This window comes from Pelodiscus sinensis, chromosome 1 (genome assembly GCF_052426305.1).
Source record: "Pelodiscus sinensis isolate ZL-2025 chromosome 1, ASM5242630v1, whole genome shotgun sequence".
NCBI classification, from domain to species: domain Eukaryota; kingdom Metazoa; phylum Chordata; order Testudines; family Trionychidae; genus Pelodiscus; species Pelodiscus sinensis.
Genome location: NC_143052.1, coordinates 239,139,527 through 239,159,692, shown reverse-complemented (window position 1 = coordinate 239,159,692; position 20,166 = coordinate 239,139,527). Strand labels below are relative to the sequence as shown.

The 20,166-nt window shown below is 42.0% G+C and overlaps 2 protein-coding genes across 7 annotated transcripts in view; one reads left to right on the top strand and one right to left on the bottom strand.

Moving 5' to 3' along the window:
* ST6GAL2 (ST6 beta-galactoside alpha-2,6-sialyltransferase 2) overlaps positions 1-13,204 on the top strand; it is a 316,318-nt gene extending 303,114 nt beyond the window's left edge. For 3 of the 4 annotated variants that reach the window (XM_006114562.5, XM_075917819.2, XM_075917803.2), the window contains one exon: positions 7,880-13,204. In XM_006114562.5, coding sequence (XP_006114624.2) covers positions 7,880-8,148 — 269 coding nt within the window. In that variant the 3' untranslated portion in view covers positions 8,149-13,204. Of the gene's footprint in view, positions 1-568; positions 879-7,879 lie in introns of those variants that run through there. The other variant, XM_075917829.2, reaches the window with a different exon arrangement.
* Positions 1,031-20,166, bottom strand: part of LOC102452866 (pinopsin-like) — a 106,278-nt gene continuing 87,142 nt past the window's right edge. For all 3 annotated transcript variants that reach the window (XM_089775400.1, XM_006114559.5, XM_006114560.5), the window contains one exon: positions 1,031-3,325. In XM_089775400.1, coding sequence (XP_089631526.1) covers positions 3,086-3,325 — 240 coding nt within the window. In that variant the 3' untranslated portion in view covers positions 1,031-3,085. The remainder of the gene's footprint in view (positions 3,326-20,166) is intronic.

Below are 20,166 nucleotides of genomic sequence, written 5' to 3'. Positions count from 1 at the left end.
TTTTAAACGTAGCTTGGCCTAGTAACAACTAAGTAGCTGTACCCAGATGACACAAATTTCCCATTTTAAGGTCATAAACAGTAAGGAAAATGGAAATAATGGAGAATGGTGGAAAAGGGTTATAAGAAAACTTAACTAAATTAAGAAAGGGAGGCTTGCCTATGAGATGTATTAGGCTGTGGAATGCACTCCCCAGAAAAATTTAGTAGCACTATTGCTTGGGACTTTTAATGAGCAGAAAGGGCAGAGCAATAGAAAATGCTGGGCGGGGGGACTTACTGATATTGGTGAGGGGCTGGACTTAAATGTCCTGGTTCTTTCTGTTTCTCATTTCTATTATTTCTATTAGTATTTTGATTCCTGCTATTTTCCAACTCTTCTATTGAATGCTTTTCTAAATTTAGTCCTAGGTTATCTATCAGACAGTAGGGTTTGTTCCTTGAATGAACTGTTTTAAATGTAATTTAAAAAATTAAAGGATTTAAAGCTTTTAAATAAGCTTAGGGTGTGTAGTCATGCTTATGCCAAGTGAAGAGATTAATTTTCCTGTTTGTTCTCACTTTCACAGCTGCGGGAAGAAAGAATGGAGTGTCATCACCAACTTAGAATTTTATTGGCTTTTTAGTTTCTGTTGCTAGTTTTAAAAGATTTTTTTTTATTGGATTGTGAGGATTTCTTGACAGGTTTTATACTGTCAGTTTTGTTAATGGGATCAGAAGTTACAGAGGGAAAACAGCTATTCAGTCATAGTGTATTTCTCTTGCCAGTATGTACTCTCCAGTGACTTAATCTTCTCCTTACATAAGGTTGGTTAGATGCATTGTACTGTAAAGTATTCTGAACTGCAGACGCTACATAAATTAAAAAAACATCACTAATTATTTTATTGTCATTTTTATTGTTCTTTACAACAGGTTTTTAAAGGCTGGAAAATAGAATTTAACAGTTAGCTCTGTTTACATTTTTAAAAACAGCTAATACTTGTCCCTTCTGTAAAGCTTTGTCTTTGCTTTCATGTACGTTCACGAGAATGAATCACGGTATTGTTCTTTTCTAGTCTTTTAATCAGCTGCTATTGGAATCAGAAGGACACTGGAAAAGTCGTGGAATTCTTTCTAAAATGTCTTAATAGTGCAATAAGAATTGAGGAAATGCTTTCAATATCTATTCACACTTCCAAAAGCTATCTCGACCCAGCTTGTATTTGAGTGCATGTTACTTTTCAAGGAATTGTTCACATGAGAGATTTTTCATGCCATACCATTTTTAATGTGATAATACCTAATTTGTGCAGAACAGAGATACAGAAGAGTCTCAATTTTCAAACCTTCGTTTATCCAACATTCCATTTTATCCGACATGCTGCCCGTCACAGCAAGGGGCTCCAGGAAAGCTTCACACCACAATGGCCCTGCTTTTCCCTTTCCCTTTTCTAGGGTTGGGCGGGAGCCTTGGTTGGCAGGTCTGCAGCGCCCTCTTGTGGCTTATGAATTTGCCATTGGCAATGTTGCTTTTTTCTGTTTCTGGGGAAAGTGGCGAGCGCCTTGCCCTGCGTCATAGCTCAGGCAATCCACACACAGCTCTGGAAAATCATCGCTGGGGAACGTGGCGTGGCACAGGGCGAGGGCTGCACTCCCGCTGCAAGGCAGAGCCCCGGATCTTACTCCCATTTGGGGAGAAATACAAGGGCTGGTCAAAGCGGCAGATTCAGGAGGTTTAGAACTGGATCCCGCAAGGTATTACAAAGGGCAAATGTATAAAATTAAAAGAATTATAGGTATTATCCAACATTTCTGCTATCTGACCATCCTCCAGTCCCGTTTAGGTTGGAGAATTGAGACTCTATTGTATGTGTGATTTATTCAAGAAATTGTGTTTGCATGTGTAAATTTGATTATTTGTTTACACAAGTGATAATGTTTATATATAGGAGTACATTTTGCATATTGGCCAATGAAGGATAATGGAAATCATTATGTATTCAGTAGGTAGCATAGGTTTACAAAAATGAATAAATACATTGACAGCATAATTAAAATAGTAAATGTGAATTCATTACAATATCAGTGCTCACGTAAATCTTACAAAATTCAGGTAGATGAGGGAAAAGCAGCGTAAATAGTATGGAAAGTAGAAGAAGGACAAAGTGTGCCTCTCAGTCTTTTGCTAAACTCTTCCCTCCCCTCCACTCAATGGCTTGGATAATGAGCACTTCCCACGTGTCCCTTATTCTTTGGCTGGTGGTGCAGGGAGCAAATCCCTTCTCTGCCCTGTCCCTTCACATCTACTTTAGGCTCAGCAGTATATATCTGGCTGCTTGTCCCATAGAGTTCAACCCCAGGAACACAGACAAACATGCCATACCAGACTAATAGTTGCAACAAACATGGAAAGAAAGATATCTGGGTCATCAATCCCCTAAAGAGATTGACCTGCACCTAGAAATAAATTGATATTAGCAAGGCAGGGTGCAGAATACGAAAAAATAACCACATGCAAATATGGCACTGCTATAAGTTCTAAGGAAGGAAATGAATGCTGTAGGGCAAAGGGGTATAACTGGGAATAGCTGAGTGAAATTAAAAAAGGAAAATCAGGGTGAATATCAAGAAAATCCGGAGTTTTTCAGGTGAAGGGAAAGAAGGAAACCTCCATCACTCACTTTTATATGTATAAAGGACCAAAACACGAGTAAAGAACAGTCCGGCGATGGAAAGGGATAAACTAGATGCATGCATGCATCCTTAATGGAGGTTGACTCTTGGAAACACTGTTCATCAGATTATAAAGATTTAAACCTTCACTGCTTTTCAGTTCTCCATTAAATAATTTATTTATATCTGGAAGATCACCTGAATTTTTTTTTTTTTAAAAACCTTCCCATATCAAACCATTTCTGCAATGACTTTCAATCGTAGTTGGAATTAAGAAATAGTAACAGAAGCCTATTTTGGTTCTTGTCATATTTTTCCTGTTCCACAAATAGGAATGTTTTATGCAAGAAATTATGTTTTAGGAATGTACAAGTAAGTTAGGTACTGTGGCAATAAAATCACATATATTGGTTAAGGTTTTTTCCAGTTCATCAGAGAGAGTTCTCTAACATCTGTGGGGTGTCCTCTGAAGCTGGCTCCACACTTGATATGGGGCTCTGAAGACAGGCCACTTTTTCATCCGTTTCAGGAAGTACTTGATCATTACAAGCAATTCCTCCGTCTGCTTTCTGATTCAGCTGGAATACGGTTACCTTAGACTGACACACAGATTCTCCATCAGCAGATGAAGGAGGGTGGCAATGGAAAAGTAGAAGAAAGCATTTGTAAAACTGAAAAAAAAAAAATCAATTTTTTTTAGTATAGCTGCTAGGCCATTTAAAATTCAGTGCATCTTTAGTTGGAGACATGGATTCACACTGGAGTTATGAGCCTAATAATTTGTCAAATTAGTAATTACACATTTCTCACTTCAGACTCACGTTCCTTGTGACTCATAAGCCTAAACAGTTACATTTCACATGTTTGGGCATCTTCCCTTTTGGATTAGTATTGTTACTCTGTAAGATTATGAATTCCATCTCGGGTAAAAGGAAGACTTCGGTATAGTCTAAAACATGTTCTAATCCAAGTCACGAAAGAAGAGGTAATCACAAATAAATTACAGGTTGAACCTCTCAGATCCTTGACTCTCTGGTCCTGCAACATCCGGGATCTGGCAAGGCCATGGGTGTTGCTGGACCAAAGAGCCCCAGGAATAGGAGCCATCCTGGAAAGCTTAGGGTCTGGGCCAGCAGTAGCTGGGCAGGGGAACCTTGGTGTCAGTGGGGTCATGTGGGTGCCTAGCAGTGGGGCTGGCAGCAGCAGGAGAATCCCAGAGACCTCCCTGATGCAGGGTTGGGATGACTGGATAGTCCTGTCCAGGAACCCCTGGCAGCAGTGGAGCCGAAGAGCTCCAACTGGGGAACCCCAGCAGTGGGGCCAGATGGCAGTCAGGGACTCCCAGCCCCAGCAGGGACTGGCTTAGTAGCCTCAGTCAGAAAACCCTGAAGAAACCCCCAGGGCAGTGGGCCCAAGCCGCCGCCACAGGGCTGCCAGTGGCTGGGTGGCTTGGGGTTGGGGAACCCTGAGGAAGCCCCAGGAGCAATGGAGCTCTCAGTGGCTGGGCAGCCCTGTCTGAGGAACCCCTGGCACAGTGAGGGGGCAGATGGGCCAGCTTTAGCGGGTCAGCCGCAGGGCAGGGTGCCCCAGGGTGTCCCAGAGAGACGAGCTGGCAACAGGGCAGCCAGCCGGGAAGCACTGACCTCCCCTCGTCTGGCGAATTCCTTGGTCTGGGACAACTCAGGTCCCAAGGATGCCAGAGCAGGGAGGTCCAGCCTGTATTTAAAGTGACTTAGAAAAGAAGCCCCCACCTAGATAACTGATGATGCAGGGCGGGATGAAAAAATCAATATTAAAACTAAAAAATTAAAGTTGTCATGAGAATTAGCTCACAATACCTTCGTGGCTTTCTAATTCCACAACTTTTTTATGGAAAAGCCTAATCTTAAGTTCTAATTTGCAAGACCAAAAGTTAGTACAGGTTGGACCTCCCTGCTCTGGCACCCTTGGGACCTGAGCTTTCCCAGACCAGGGTATCTGCTGGACCAGGGAAGGTCAAGGCTCCTCTGCTGGCTGCCCCACTGACAGTTCCTCTCCCTAGGGCTTCCAAGGCTGGGGCTCCCCGTCCTGGCACTGCCCTGCTAAAGCTGGACCCACTGAGGCTCCCTGACCTGCTGCCCACCAGCTGCACCAGGGATTCCCAGGGGTAGGTCCACTTGGCCACCACCAACCCCACTACCTCTGGCGATTCCTCAGGGTTTCCCAGTCCCAGGCTGCAGCCCAGCCCCACTGCCGCCAAGGGTTTCCTAGGTTTCCCTAGCCACCGCCTGCCCCAATGCTCGGGGCTTTCTGGCTGCCTGACCTCACCGCCACCGGGGATTCCCACGTCGGGATGGAGGCTCCCCGATGCCACATAGCCCCACTTATGCTGGGGTTCCCCTGCTGGGACTCCCTGGCTGCTGCTTGGCCCTGCTCCTGGGGTTCCCCAGCCTAGCTGCTGCTGGCCCAGAGGGGACTCTTCAAACCCTGCGTTCTCTCAGCTGGTTCCCACTCCTGGAGCTCTTTGGTTCAACAGCCATGCAGGACCCTGGATTTGGGAGGTTCAATCTATATTAGTTCAACTGTATTCTTGTTCTGAGACACAGCGCTCCCACTCAATGAACCGCGATAGTGATAGTGTAACCAGTGTTTTGATAAGAAGTGTTGAATTTTTTTAAAAATTACATTATTAAATAAAGAGCCACCCCGTCGGGTATTGACTAATTACTAGAGACTTTTGACGTGCCTATGTAAAACAAACACAACCAATAATTAGTAAATCACAATTAAAGTTTAGACTACCAATATTTTTATATTAATCCCTTCTCAAAGAGTATTTAAAGTGAACCAATTCGTTGCTCTCCCTTTTCAAAAATGCAACATCCCTTTCTTAGCACAAATGTATCATCCTATTATTGAGGTCATTGAGAAGCTAATACTTTTTTTAGGTCCAATGGCTCTACTAATCTCCCTCCCCTCCTACACAGGTTCCATTCACAGACATGGAGAGAAACAAAAAATCCCGGAGGCAACCTTTTCCTACAGTTTAAACAGCAAGTGAATCTCTGTGCTGGTACTGAGGATCTTAGAAATCTTTGCCATAGTTGATGACAATATGTATGAGACTGAGCAAGAGTAAGTGGTCCTGCATTATGCTGGATCCACCTATTCTTCGGACAAAGCCCAGTCTTGCGGTAGGCACTTGCTTGTCCCCACCTACAGAGTGTCCCTATCATGTAGTAGCCCAGCCACCTCTTCGGAGAGATCTGAGAAGCCACAGACTACAGAGCCCCCACTACGTGGATGATATTCAGCTATATGTCTTTCTCCACCAATGCAAGGCCTTTGTCTCCAAACAATCTCAATGCCTTGAAAGAAGCCAGTGGATGGATGAAAAGCAACTGACTCAAACCCACTCTAAGACAGACATGAATTATGATAACAGGAAGTAGGAAATGCTTTGAGGTAAAAGGAAGATTTCAGTATAACCTAAAATATGTTCTAATCACTGCATCAAGTGATTAATACTCTAGCCTCACCCCTCAATAACAGCCTCCAGACCAGAAGTTGTTGAAGTGATGGGAGGAATATGGGTGAAGGCTTGACTCTGCTACAGCTTAGCATGCAGATTGCTACATTGGCAGGAAGTATCTTCTTCTCCCTTTGGCAAGCATGCTGTTGCTTTATAGGAGCCTAGAAGTTCCATGTGGCTAGCCTGAGAAGACCAGACTATGCCTAACCCTGGAAATACTCAAATGGAAAGAAACAACAAATGGTCTGGTAGCACTTTATAGACTAATTAAACATGTAGATGGTGGTATAAGCTTTCGTGGGCACAGCCCACTCCAGTCATCTGAAGAAGTGGGCTGTGCCCACGAAAGCTCATGATACCATCTACATGTTTCGTTAGTCTATAAAGTGCTACCAGACCATTTGTTGTTTTTTTTCCTGTAACAGACTAACTCGGCTACCCCTTGAAGCTCAAATGGAAATGTTAGCCTTTTCGAGATAGCCTTTCCCCCACCAATGACTTCCTAAACTAAACTGAAGTCAGTGGGACTACTCACATCTTTGAAGTTAAACGTGTAGAAATGTTTAGAGGATCAGAGCACAGATACACATTTGAAACCAGGGGCAGGGAGAAGACTATTGGACATTTGTGTCTTTACATAGTTTTGTTCAAAGTTTAGAAATGAAGATGGTGGGTTTGTCCAAGAAATACTGTGGATCTTTTACAAAACATCTAGTGTACTAAGTGCACCAGAGGTATAAAGATAATGTCTGAATTGCTAAAGAACTATATAAACAGACAATGTACAAATAAGGGAGTGCATTCAAGAGGTGATGATGAAAGTGATGTAATTTGAATAATAAGTTTTAGCATATCCCTGGGTTAGTTTGATGATTTTTTTTCGTGAAATTTTTGGATGAGCAATCTCTTCAGTGACTTGAGGAGGATGGAGATTGCCATACAGGGTTTTATAGGCCTACTAGAAGACTTACCTGGCATTACTCAGGTCTTTCAGGGCCAGGGGCTGGGAGCATGGGATGTGCAGAAGTCAGGGTTGGCAGGTGAGGAGGGGTTCAGGGTCGGTGGTAGGAGGTACAGGAGCCAGAGCAGTGAGTGGGGGGTGCAAGAGTCAGGACGGGGAGTTGGGAGGTGTGGGGGGAAGGGGTGGAAGCTGCTGCAGACTGAGCCCCGGGGGTGCTCTGTGGCAGTGAAAGCCATGCTGGCCAGTCAGCGGCTGCCCCTGGAGTTATTTGAGAGTAAAACAGCCCCTCCCCCTCATGATTGCTGCTCCCCTGTGGTCATACATGAGTATACCTGTCCCTGCTATCACACCCCTCCCTTTCCATGTGCATCCCATTGTCTTGGCACAACCAAACCCTGACCTTGCTTCAAGCTATGATCAGAGGAAGCTATATATGGAATTTGGTGGTCCCAGCTCTTACCATTTAGAAGGCGTTCTTAAATTCATAAATGGATGGACGGACAGACAGACACACTCAAATATATAGAAGATTAAAGGTTTCATATCTACTGTCCTGTAATACCAGCACTGCAAAATACTATGTTCTGATATAACAGTGTAAAATGACAACTAATCTATTACATTTGAATATTTTTAAACTAAATACAATAAAATGTTTTGAAGTGGTGTGGTGAAAGAAGGCATATCACAGGATTGCAGAAAAATTTTAAGGTGGTAATATAGCTATATGTTTGTTTTTAAATTTCATTTCAGGGATCCTCATCATGATGTCCATGTGTAACGAAGTGCACGTGTATGAATACATTCCTTCTGTCCGACAAACTGACCTTTGTCACTACCACGAACTATACTATGATGCAGCTTGTACCTTAGGGGCTTACCATCCACTACTGTATGAAAAACTGCTGGTACAGAGGATGAACAAAGGTTTACAGGATGATCTGTATCGGAAGGGGAAAGTAATCTTGCCAGGGTTCAGGTCTGTAAAGTGCCCTGGACGGGAACACGTCCCACACTTATAAAAGTGAAGCATTCAGAAGCAATGTGCAATAAGGTACTACTGGCGTACTATAAACAACAAAGGAATACTTGAAAATGTATCTTAGACCAACATAGTCTTGAGTCTATAAATTGTAATTAAGTAGCAGGCATGAGAGTTCCTTTCTTTCTAAGCCTAAGTATTTATAACTGCTTTGCAAATAGATAGAGGAAAAAACGCTTTGCTCATGAAAGGTGCAAAGGCACAGTTAGATAGGAGTATAATGTATTGATTTGGGCTTGACCTGTCAGAAAACATCAGAAGTTTCTTATGCCCTGTTTACTAAATGCCAAACTTAAAAGTATAAAACAGTTAAAACTGTCACTGAAACTATCTGTATCATTCATACACAGACATGGCTGTCTGCTCAGAGATAGATGATTTATACCACAGGATTTTCACATTTCCTTCCCCCTCATCCCCCATCATGATTTTTAACTGGGAATGCTATGAATATAATGGACTTTATTCTTATTTACACAAAGATCCCTTTACTCAACTCTGGCAGGGTAAATGGGTGGTAAAGTGGGTGTAAATTAGCAATGTAAAGAGATCTTCATAAATGAGAATCAGGCCCGATAGCTAGCCATTGTATTCAAGTAGTATCTGCAGCCAGAAAAGAAGTGATATTTACTCATTTTTAATTGGATATCACTGTTAAATAACTAGAGTGCAACACATATCTGTCATGGTCCATGCAGATGCTGAATTCAGGCACAGGGTGAAGAGAAGATAATCTCATTTATCCAGGAAGCATTCATTCTGCCCTCATTCAGCCCAGGCAGTAGGCCAGGAAGAGCACATGAGAGACTGAAATGATATATGGGTTTTCTGCCTGGGGCAGATTCCCCCTCTGTACACATGTGTACAGGTACACTTCAGGGGAATGGAGACAATGTGCTCTGCTTTCACAACTTGCTTCAAATGTAGGTGTGCAACGCAGATTTTTTTTTTTACAAGATAATTAAAAAATTATCCTACCTTTTTAAAGGAAATCAATATTTTAGATGGAGAAATTTTAGGAAATAGTCGTTTGGCTATTTTGCTGTAACCCCAGTAAATTCATTACTGCTTTTTAAAGTTAGGGCTTTTTGTTTTGTTTTTGTGAGATAAGAACAGGAGTCAGTATTTTTAAATTCAAAATTGTAGAGTCTGTATCCTGGAGACATTGTAAAACCTTCAAAAAGTTTACTATGGCTTGGACCATGAGACAATCTTTCCATTGCATTGTAAAAACATAGTATGGATATTCTCTATACCACTTCTAAAATCCACCTAGATGTTAATGCATTTAAAATATGTTTTCCCTGACAGAGTTCAGTTTTGGGCTGGAAATAGGTTAATGTTCTTGTTTGCTTTTTATTATTTGGTTTTGCATGAGAAAAATTCAGCAGGAGTGATTACGTACAAGAAATCCATACATATCCTATCCATATCCATTCAGCAAAAAGGCTCCTGACTGGTAGACCCCGTATTATTAAAAATGGTGGAAAGGAAAAGTGATTGATATTAACTTATTTTCTGATCTCTTTGTTTATAAAAATCAGTAGTTTCAAACCTTTTTTCTTCCATTTGTGGGCCCCTACAATTTTTGAAGTAGAGGTATGGACCCCTTTGCAAATCTTAGATATAGTCTGTAGCTCCCCAGGGATCCAAGACCACAGTTTGAAAACCACTGTTACAAATCAGAAGAATTTTGTAATTCTCCTCACCCAACCTTCCCTGCTATTTTTCCCCCCCATAAGAACAGAATGAGTTTATTGCATAAACTTTGTATTGTTTTTTCAAATTGTCATTATCTTGGGCTTTTGATCCTAAAATTCCTAGTTGACAGAAAGTGTTCCCATGTGATCCCCATATGCCTTGTTGTTTGCATAGATATGTTCATTTCATCCTCCCAAATGGACAGCTTTAATTAATTTCAGCCTCAGCGTCTCAATGTATTACCTATTGTTTGAAAAGTACATGATAAAATTTTATGTCCAGTTTTTGTTCTTAAGTATCCAGTCCTAGTAGTGCTAGGAAACCTTAATAGGAAAATATACAGTTCCCATATATTTGTTTTACTTAGTTCACCTTCAGTAAAACACATTAAATGGGCTTTTTCTGTGTAGGGACAGTGGCATTTTGTCATATGATGATCTTAGTATCCGATTACAGTTTCCATTTGCCATGTGCCAAGTTCAAATAGAATTAGCTCCCATACCTTTCAATAAATGGAGCTGATCATATTTCCAGTACAAATGAGTAAGCTGCTGTGCTATATGCAGGAGTCTCTCAGACTCCACAAAATGGTATGCCAGTCTCCTACTTATTTGACCATCCTCAACTTAACACTTGTTTCCATCAGGAATAAAAAAAAACTAGCTCGCAATACTTGAAGTGTGCACAATAAGATTGTGTTGTATTGCCTTTTGTGATCACAGTGCACCCCTGAGGATTAGATTTCCTTAAAGAAAAATGTGAGGCAGCATACTTTGCACTCCTGTTTAAATGAAGTGCTACTTTTTACAATTCTACCACAAAACTGGGTACACATTCATAAAAATGTATTTTCTACTTTTCTCTTACATTCTCATGCACATCCTTATTTGTGTGCACTTGAGATACCTGAGCAGAAACTCTTCCTGGCCAAGTGCAAATGCCAACAAACCTTCCCCTTTCCACAGATTATATCAATTATTTAAATTGCTGTGGGTCATTCATACACCACTTCATCTGTCCTAATTCTATTCCTGTGTACACTATAATTCACTATCCATTTGGGTGTTACAACATCTTCACACCCTAGCAGTTGCGTAGAGCTATGCTCAATACACCAGTCTCTTCCTAAAACGGAGACCAGCATCAACTGTGAAATATAGTCTTAGTCCTCCCAAGGATGGAAAATCTTGAGATAGCTACCTGGTTTCCTCTGTGATATTTCATTCTACTGCCAACTCAGGCTTTTTGACAATTTAAGATTTTCTCCTCCCACTCTTTCGACCTTAAAACAAAAAACTTTTCAGTACAAGTTCAGCTGAACCTGATTAGCTAACTGAGAATTCAACCTCAGTTTTACTTCTGAACCACAGAACAGTAGGCGGAAGCAAAGGGCAGCTATAGAATTGTTGCTTTCACCAGTCTTCCCTCCCTTCATGGTACCTCTCTCCGAGTGTTGGTACTCTTTGCTTTTACAGGAGGCCATTGAGGTTTTTGATTGTGTCTGGTTTTTAAACTTTGGGAGCAGAAATCATTTCTCAAAATCCCATAAAAATCAGTTGCATTTAGGAGTGAATGAATGTGTATTAGGTGTTCAATAGATGTCTGGATAGCTTTTTAAGAATGGTAACTTGTGACTGGTGTTTTATATATACACATAAGTGATGTGTAAGACATTTTCCCATCCAAACCATTCATCAAAATTTCAGGGTGCAATTGCGTCACCCTTGTATGTATGTAACTCCCACTCGAAGTCAATGGGAGACTTGCCTGGGCAAGGCCTGCACAAATATGCCTCCTGAAGCATAAGACACAAGTACCAAGTTAGAATGGTCCTCTTGCATGTCTCTGGAGTTACAGAAGCTTAGTTGCTGTGCACTGATGATGTTAAAATTAAGAGATGAGATGGTTGCACTTAAAAAAATAACACACCCACAAGGCTTGAGTAAATGTGCAGAATTTGTTAATTTTTGTTCTGCTGTGTTTTCCACTGTGAATGATTCAGCTTTTTCAACATGTCATTTTTTGCATGAATTCTTTAGATGGTTAAATCAAGGTATTCTATTAATTCTAGAGAAATTATGAAAGTTTTGACTCATTTTGAGCCACGTTTTTGAGAGGAAAAATACTTCTGATATTTCATTCCTTCTGTGGTTCCAAGGTGTACCACACTGTTTGATGCCAGTGTAACAGTTAGTCAAGTTACACCAATGTAACACACTTGGATGTGGAGTAGAGAGAGAGAGAGAGAGATCAATGTACAATTATATTGGGCTACATCCACAGGGCTTGTCTATACTTTGAGCACAAATCAATGCAATCTATTGGTGTAGACTCTTTTTTTTTTAAAAGATTAAGGATAGCAACTTGATTCTGGTTGCATCAATTTCTTGCCAAATTAAATAAAATTGAAAGAAATGTGTTACATTAAGAGATTGCACAGATTTAACTCGTTCTCTTTAGAAACAGTTTGACTTAAATGGGAGCCCAAGTAGTATGTAGACACAACATGATTACTTTTGTGTTGGTCTTCCTCTTTCATAATGCTCTCATAAAATGGGGACATGCTATTCAGATGCTGATACAAACCAATGATGAAATTAATGTTCAATGCATTGTCTGTGAAAGTGTCACTTTGTGTTCTTTCCCTTCATCTACAATCCGTAGATATGCTAGATGGTTTTTTTTAAAGTAGATTATGCAATGTCATTAGAAAGAACATACTTATTTCCTGAATACTATCCTCTCCATTGCAAACCATACATAGAGATTTTTAAGTCTTGGCTTGACAAAGCCCTGGCTGGGTTGATTTAATTGGGATTGGTCCTGCTTTGGGCAGAGGGCTGGACTCGATGATCTTCTGAGGTCTCTTCCAGCCCAATGATTCTAAGAGGATACCTGATTTAACTGTTTGAACTTTAAAGTAGCCCATGTCTGGGCAAGCCTCTCACAGGTTTATTTAATTAAATGAATTTTGACACTATGAATTTCTTCTCTTTAACTTAGCAAGTTCAGAGTTTTGTTCTTGAAATATCGGCTACATAAAAGCCTTACATGTATCCATATCATCTCATCCTCTGTGAAATGTAGTCATTGAACTATTCAACTATGGAAGACTGTGTACTTTTTTTAATAGCTTTGAGAATTATTTTGTATGATGATTTTTTAAATGAATGTGTACTCTTCAACCAATTAAAGCTTGAGATTTTACAGGAGTCACATTTTTAAACAGTGTTTGTATACATTTTAACACTTTTCTATTTTCTATTTTGATTTTGTATATTTTTATGTATGCGCAGTGTACAGAATTTTGCTGTAAATAAAAACATTTGTTTTCATTTATTTAGCAGTGCCAGTCCTTAGCTTTGAATAGATGAAATTACACATGACATGAAATGGGAACGTTACTGACCAGTAATACAAAGCGAGGAGAACAAGCCCTTAATGTAAATAGAGGTAGCATCTAAAGTAGCTTATTTAATTAAAAATAGAAAGCCTACTAAATAAATGGATTGGGAATGGAAAAAGCGATTATGAACTAAATTGTTTATTATAAACCACTGATAATAAAAGGGTCTGGGGTGACTGAGGACAAACTTTGTTCCATGACAACAATAGTGAGAATATACAGACTCTTAGGGCTTGTACACCGGGAAACGAACCGGCATACCTATAGTAGAATAATTATTTCTGATTCAAGGTGCTTTTATTCCAGACTAGAGTGCCCACATGGGCATTTATTCTGGCATATTTATCATATAATAGTTTACTCGGCTATAGCTATGCTTGTCAATTTCTCTGCTCAGACAAGCCTAAAGAAAAGGCAGCACTCCAATGACTTGATACTCTGATCAGAATGTAGGGAAACTTCTGTTGAAGTGAATGTTTTGCCTGCTCAAGAAGTCATGACCTAAAGGAGTAAAGCAAAAATTTCCCTAGAGCCCACAATTTAAATGACAAATGAACCAAAAAAGGAAAACCTCCCTGCATCAAAGTTTAGGAGAGATATTACATTGTGCAGCCACTAAGAACGGTAGACAAACACCTGTCAGCGACGATCTAGATAATACATAGTCCTGCCTCAGTTCAGAGGACTGGACTAAATGACTTTGAGAAACCATCCAGTTCTACATTATTTGATTATATTATTTAAATTCTACCGCCTTAGAAGATAATTAATAATCCTATCTTATTGTGTGGGACTTAAATCGCAAACTTCGCAGTCAAGTATTGAAAATCCATTACTTTAGGATTTCTACGGCTTTGGCACTGGTCACAGAGTAGGCCCTTTGAATTTTCACTTATGAGCTGATATCCTGTAGCCTTTAGGGGACCTGCACTAATCAGCTGAGGATCTCCTGGGAAGTGCTGACCATTCTCCACTCAGGTTGACTTCACTGGGAATTGAAGGTCCTCAACTCCTCACATGCTTCAGGCCATAGACCCTGGGATCACTTGAGTATTCTTCGCTTTTATCAGGTAGACAAGAGTAAATAGATGTGGGTGCTAGCAAGCATTTCAGCAGAAGGTTGAGACCCATCAGAAAAGATGACACAGTGTCTTAACCTGCTCTGTGCTGAGTGATGATGGCTGAAAAGGTGAGCCATTATCTTTCTGATGACATTGCAAGGAAACGGAAGCAACCGGGGTAGGTGTCCTGTATAGATTTCTTCAGAGCCAACTGAACTACAATTTCCTATAGGGTGACTGGTAGTTTGTCTCCTTTTGAAGGAGGCACCAATGATATAATTTATGAATGGAAGTCAGAAGTTCTCTACTAGACGTCAGCAGTCATAAAGAGCATAGTTCTCTTTTACAGTGGGTGAATTTGGTCATTCCTCAGAACATCCAGGACCTCTTGTTGGGCAATTACCGGTAGTCCAAATGTCATCTCAACAGATGGGTAGCAGACACTCCTTTTACTGGAGTGGTTATTTTTATCCCAACAGAGCCCTGTCTGGATTTGATATGTTTTATCTTTGGAGTAGACCAAGGACTACTTGGGGTAAGTAAGATTTGGATCTAGAATGACATGTAGATATTTAGCATCAATAACCCAAGAGTTTTAAAAACTGGCTGAGTAGTCTGGACTGTTAATGATTATATTCAATAAATTAAGTACTGTGAGTGTTCCAGAAGACAAAAGAAGTCAATGTTGTGCCAATTTTTAAAGAGAGTAAATGGGATGATTCGGGTAATTACAGGCCTGTTAACCTAACAGGGATACTTGCTGAAGATAAAGGAGCAGCTGATACGAGCATTGATTAATAAAGAATTTGCCACTGTTGTCAGTGGCAGGGTCCATTGCTTGCTCAGTGGGGAATCCTGCTGCAACATGCTGAGCGCTTGGGAAGCAATTCCCCACCCTCGGCCACTTCCTACCGTAGGGGCAGGGAACCTTTGGCCTACACGCTGGATCTTCCCACCAAACAATTTAATCAGGCCCTTGGGGGGTCCAGCAGCCGTGAAATGCTGCAGGGGGTCCCTGGGACCACTTAAAAATTCCCCCCCAGCCTCCCCTGCAGCACGACCCAAAACTTCCTGTTCCTCTCCTGCATGTGGGAGAGGCATGTGTAGCAGGCGGCAATGAGAAAAAGGCTGGCACTACTTCCCAGGCTCGAGTGGCTGCAGAGGTTGCCAGCAAAACTCTTTTTGCCGGTAAGGAAGCATGCGGGACTGGGGGGGTGGGGATCCCTTGCAAGAGTGGGAGGGAACAGCAGCCTCCCCCAGCCCCTTCCCTGAATGTGGTGTCTTTAGAGAGGAAGGGGCAGCCACAGCCAGGCAAGCTCCAGAGCCCCTTGCCAGCAGGGGGAAGCTGGGAAAAGAGAGGAGGGGTGGCTTTGCTCTAGCGAGGGTATCTGCAGCAGTTTTTGCGTGTGCGTGCTTTTCGCTTCTTACTTGTGTGCGGCCTTCGACTGATAATCTCTGTGGGTTAGTGACCCAAAAGTCCTCTCTGTCCTCACGCTAGGTCCCACGGCTTCTACTGTAGCCCCTCTCAGCCCGGCTGCCACCTTTTGGTCCAGCTGCACTTCCTCCACTGGAGCTCCGGCAGCACCTCCTTCCCCTTCAGCAGTCAGCCCCGACTAAGCAGCTCCAGAAGCTTTTATAGTCAGTCTCTGGTTGGAGCATGCACAATAGGGCTGTGGGGGAGGGGCCTTCTCAGCCAGCTGGGCCAAGGTAACTCCTTCAGCTCCAGTGCAAGGTTGATGCACACTGTCACACCTGGGTACATTTACTTATTTAAGTCATATTTCACAACAGCGATAAGTCACTCCACGAAATGCACTTCAAAGCAACGATTGCACATCGTTGGATGTTAAATTCAGTCGGTCTCTGGCTTTTTGCTTTGTTGCCCAAGGCAAGCTACAAATGCACTTCCTGTCATTTCTTGTTTCTAAAAAATGTATTAGTGCTCAATTAAATGCTTATCAAGATTGATGGAAATGTTAATTAGGTTCATTAAAACATTTGAATCCAACTTTAATGTGTTACTGTAGATTTTATAGATTTCTCTGGAAATGGGGGGATAAATTGAAGAAGTTCACCAAAAAGATTTCAGAAGCAGTAGCAAATAAAAGTAAGATGCCTGTGAGGATATCAAAGAAGCTATGAATGATATAACCAGATGTATGCTTAACAATTTTTTCCCTCATATATTCAAGTAATGGATGCAGCTAAGAAAACAATGGAATTACAGAAGCTACAAGTCAGCAACATGAAATATTTTTATTTTTCTTGTATAACAACAGAGATAACTGACAAATTCATGAAAGCAAAATTTCACAATGATGGGGAAATGGTACCATTGACACTGGCTGGCAAAACAAACTGTGGCTGAGAGAGAATCTGAATTAGTTTGTGATGACCAGGAGTATCCCTGGTGTATTCAGCTGAATTGTGCCTCTAAATGAATGACCGTATTGCAGTGTCAGGATAAGCACAGAGTCGAGGCAATTAAAATCTTTGAAACGGTAAATTTACATGACACTTCACAAAACACAATAGGGAAAGACATTTTCTTGCCCTTCAGAATTTACTCCCTGAGGTGCAGAACAAGAGTTCCATTAAGAAGAGAGGGAGTGCAGAGGAGAATTGGGGAGAAGGTAAGAATAATTTTTATATATGGTTCACAGTTATCACATTTCCTCATTTGCTGTCCCAAGCCGACATTTATAGTGAAGTTACAGGTTCCACTTGCTGTCTTCTGTTGGGCTTTTCAAAAGACGTCTTCTAGTCACTTTGACTCCTGTCTCATCATTTAGATTGTGTTATTTGGCATAAAGCAAAGCTATGCTGCATGGATCAGACTCAAGCGCACAAAGCGAGGGTGGAACATACCAGACATTCGAAGTTACACAGCAAATCTCTTCCTTCATATAATTTAACACAGTTAAGATACATTGCTTTGCACATTTGAGGATTGGCTTAGTTATGTTGTAGGAATCAATTCCTGTGAGCGATGCTCTGTTGATGCACTGTCCATTTTTGACCTACTTTTTACCTCATTTTTACATTTCTGACTTACTTTGTCCATTATTTTGCTCATAATTAAATAGTTGTCTCGGTGTTCTCCCTCTTTATTGTGTCCAGCTCAAACATTGTCTCATCTTACTGATCCATTCACTTCTTAGCTGACACAAATATTCTGCTTTCAGCCTGCCAATTAATTCATCTCTCAACTTGTGTCTTCTAAGAAATGAGGCCCCCATGTTATATTACTTATGTCAGGCCAGACCTACATTGTTCTAACATGCCAGAGGCTTTTAACTTTAGAAGCCTGCTGCTGTTATGGGTACCACCTTGTGTGAGTTGTAGGTTTTAAGGACGAAATTGAAGAAAGGAAATGACATTTAGTAGACAAAGTGGGAAACTCTTCTATTTATAGGGAGCTACAGCTATCAAGGTGAGAACTGATGAATCCTGCTGCAGCTTACCCAGTGGCAGCCTGTCAATACAGGCAAACTAGGAGGTCGCCTAGGGTGCCAAGATAAATGGCCGTTGAGGGCTTTGGAGGTGGGGGCGCCAATTGCGCACCGATCACTCATTTTGCCTAGGGTGCCAGTTGCCGGCAACTCATCTAGGGCTGCCCCGGTCTTACCCTCTTTCATCCACCCCTTATCTGAGAAAGGGGCTGAGGCAAATGCTGAGTTGTTGAGAGGAAATGATTAGTTAGTGAGAGGAGGGAAGCAGAGGATAAAAAAGTTTCTGTATCAACATAGGTTTCTTAAATATAGATTCTAAGAGAGTAGAAAAAAGGCAGTCATAAAGGTTGGAAATAAGGTTAGCAGGAGTTGAACATAAACACAATGGCTACATCTACATTGGCCCCTTTTCCGGAAGGGGCATGCTAATTTTTCAGATCGTAATAGGGAAATCCGCGGGGGATTTAAATATCCCCCACGGCATTTAAATAAAAATGTCCGCCGCTTTTTTCCGGCTTTTAGAAAAGCCGGAAAAGAATGTCTACACTGGCCCCGATCCTCCGGAAAAAAGCCCTTTTCCGGAGGATCTCTTATTCCTACTTCGGCTTTTTTCCGGAGGATCGGGGCCAGTGTAGACGTTCTTTTCCGGCTTTTCTAAAAGCCGGAAAAAAACGGCGGACATTTTTATTTAAATGCCGCGGGGGATATTTAAATCCCCCGCGGATTTCCCTATTACGATCTGAAAAATTAGCATGCCCCTTCCGGAAAAGGGGCCAATGTAGACGAGCCCGAGAGAGGATGGGTTACGGTATGAAAGGGGGACCGGGATTGGAAAAAAACATTACCTGAGGGGAGGACATCAAGTGAGAGAGATGAAGATTTGTGGGAGTGAAAAAAGAGAAGGTCACCCTTTGGTGAGGAAAAGAGAAGATAGTGATGGGCGGTGGAAGGAAGGAGAGGGGAACAAGTTAAGAGGGGGTTAGAAGAAATGAAATGAGAACTGCTGGCTATTGCTTTTTCTATTCTTTTTAGAATACCTGTAAGGTGTGTCTGCATTGGCGTGATCTTGCGCCAAAGCGGCCGCTTTTACACAAAAACATGCTGCCTGTCTACACTGGTGGAGAGTTCTTGCGCAAGAACACTGACATTCTAATGTGTGAAATCAGTGCTTCTTGCGCAAGAACTATGATGCTCCCGCTCAGGAATAAGCCCTCTTGCACAACTGTTCTTGCACAAGAGGCCAGTGTAGACAGGCAACATGAATTTCTTACGCAAGAAAGCCCGATGGCTAAAATGGCCATCGGAGCTTTTTTGTGCAAGAGAGCGTCTACACTGACACGGATGCTCGTGCGCAAAAGCACATCTCAGAGGGTTGGGAAAGGGAGGGGCTGGGGTGCCAGAAGCAGGATGTGGTCAGGAGACTTACCAGCCAGCAGCTGTTCCTGAATCAGCCTCCCTGCCTGCCCCATCCCTGCACAGGCTGCAGCCATGTGCTCTGGAGCCCCTTGTGCTTCATGGCTGCCTTTTATTGAAACAGGCAACTCCCATTGGCCAGAAACCAGCCAATGGGATTGTGCTGGGGGCGGGAGCAACTCCTAAAGCTTTCTCCCTTCCTCTCCAGACTCAGTTTTTAAAGAAAACCCACCCCGCAGCCGTGTTTCTTAGCGGAGTTCACATGGGGCGAGTCAAGCAGGGAGCCTGACTTGGGCTTCCCACAGCATCCGCAGCCCAGATCCGGTGGCTTGGCAAGACAGATTTGGCCTACGGGCTGTATTTTGTCCAGGCCTGCTCTATACTCTGGGAAGTTTGGTGATTGCTCCCAAAGGGGCCAGGGAAGGATGGGTACAAGACAGAGCATTTGGTCTCCTCCTTATCTGACCCTACATACATCAGCCAGCAAAGCTGGCCAGCTGCTCAGGAGAGAATGATCTGTACCCCACAAGAGGTTGTAATAACAGCTGTGTGTGTACGTTTGGAAAATGTCCCTTAGGTAATATAGAACCCTACTGAGTAGTATCTAAATGGCCCAATCTGGCCTTAAATATGGGAACTAGTATGATAGAGTGAGAGATGTTTGTGTCCAATTACAACCTCCATTTTACAATGAAGGCAGGCGATTGTAATACATTCCAAATGGGTGCCCTGCCCAAGAAAGATGCTCAACATCTTGTTGAAGGACCATCTAGGAGAAGCCATCAGCCAGCATTCTAAGGCCATTAACTGTGACTCTCTCTCAACTACTCGCCCATCCTCCTGGAACAATAGATTGTTCTGAATAGGGATCCACATGAAGGTAGACACAAGTATTCCAACCAAGCAGGTGCCACAAAATTCTTAAAACTGGAGAGCTGCTCAGCAAAAGAGGTCATCCACTGCCG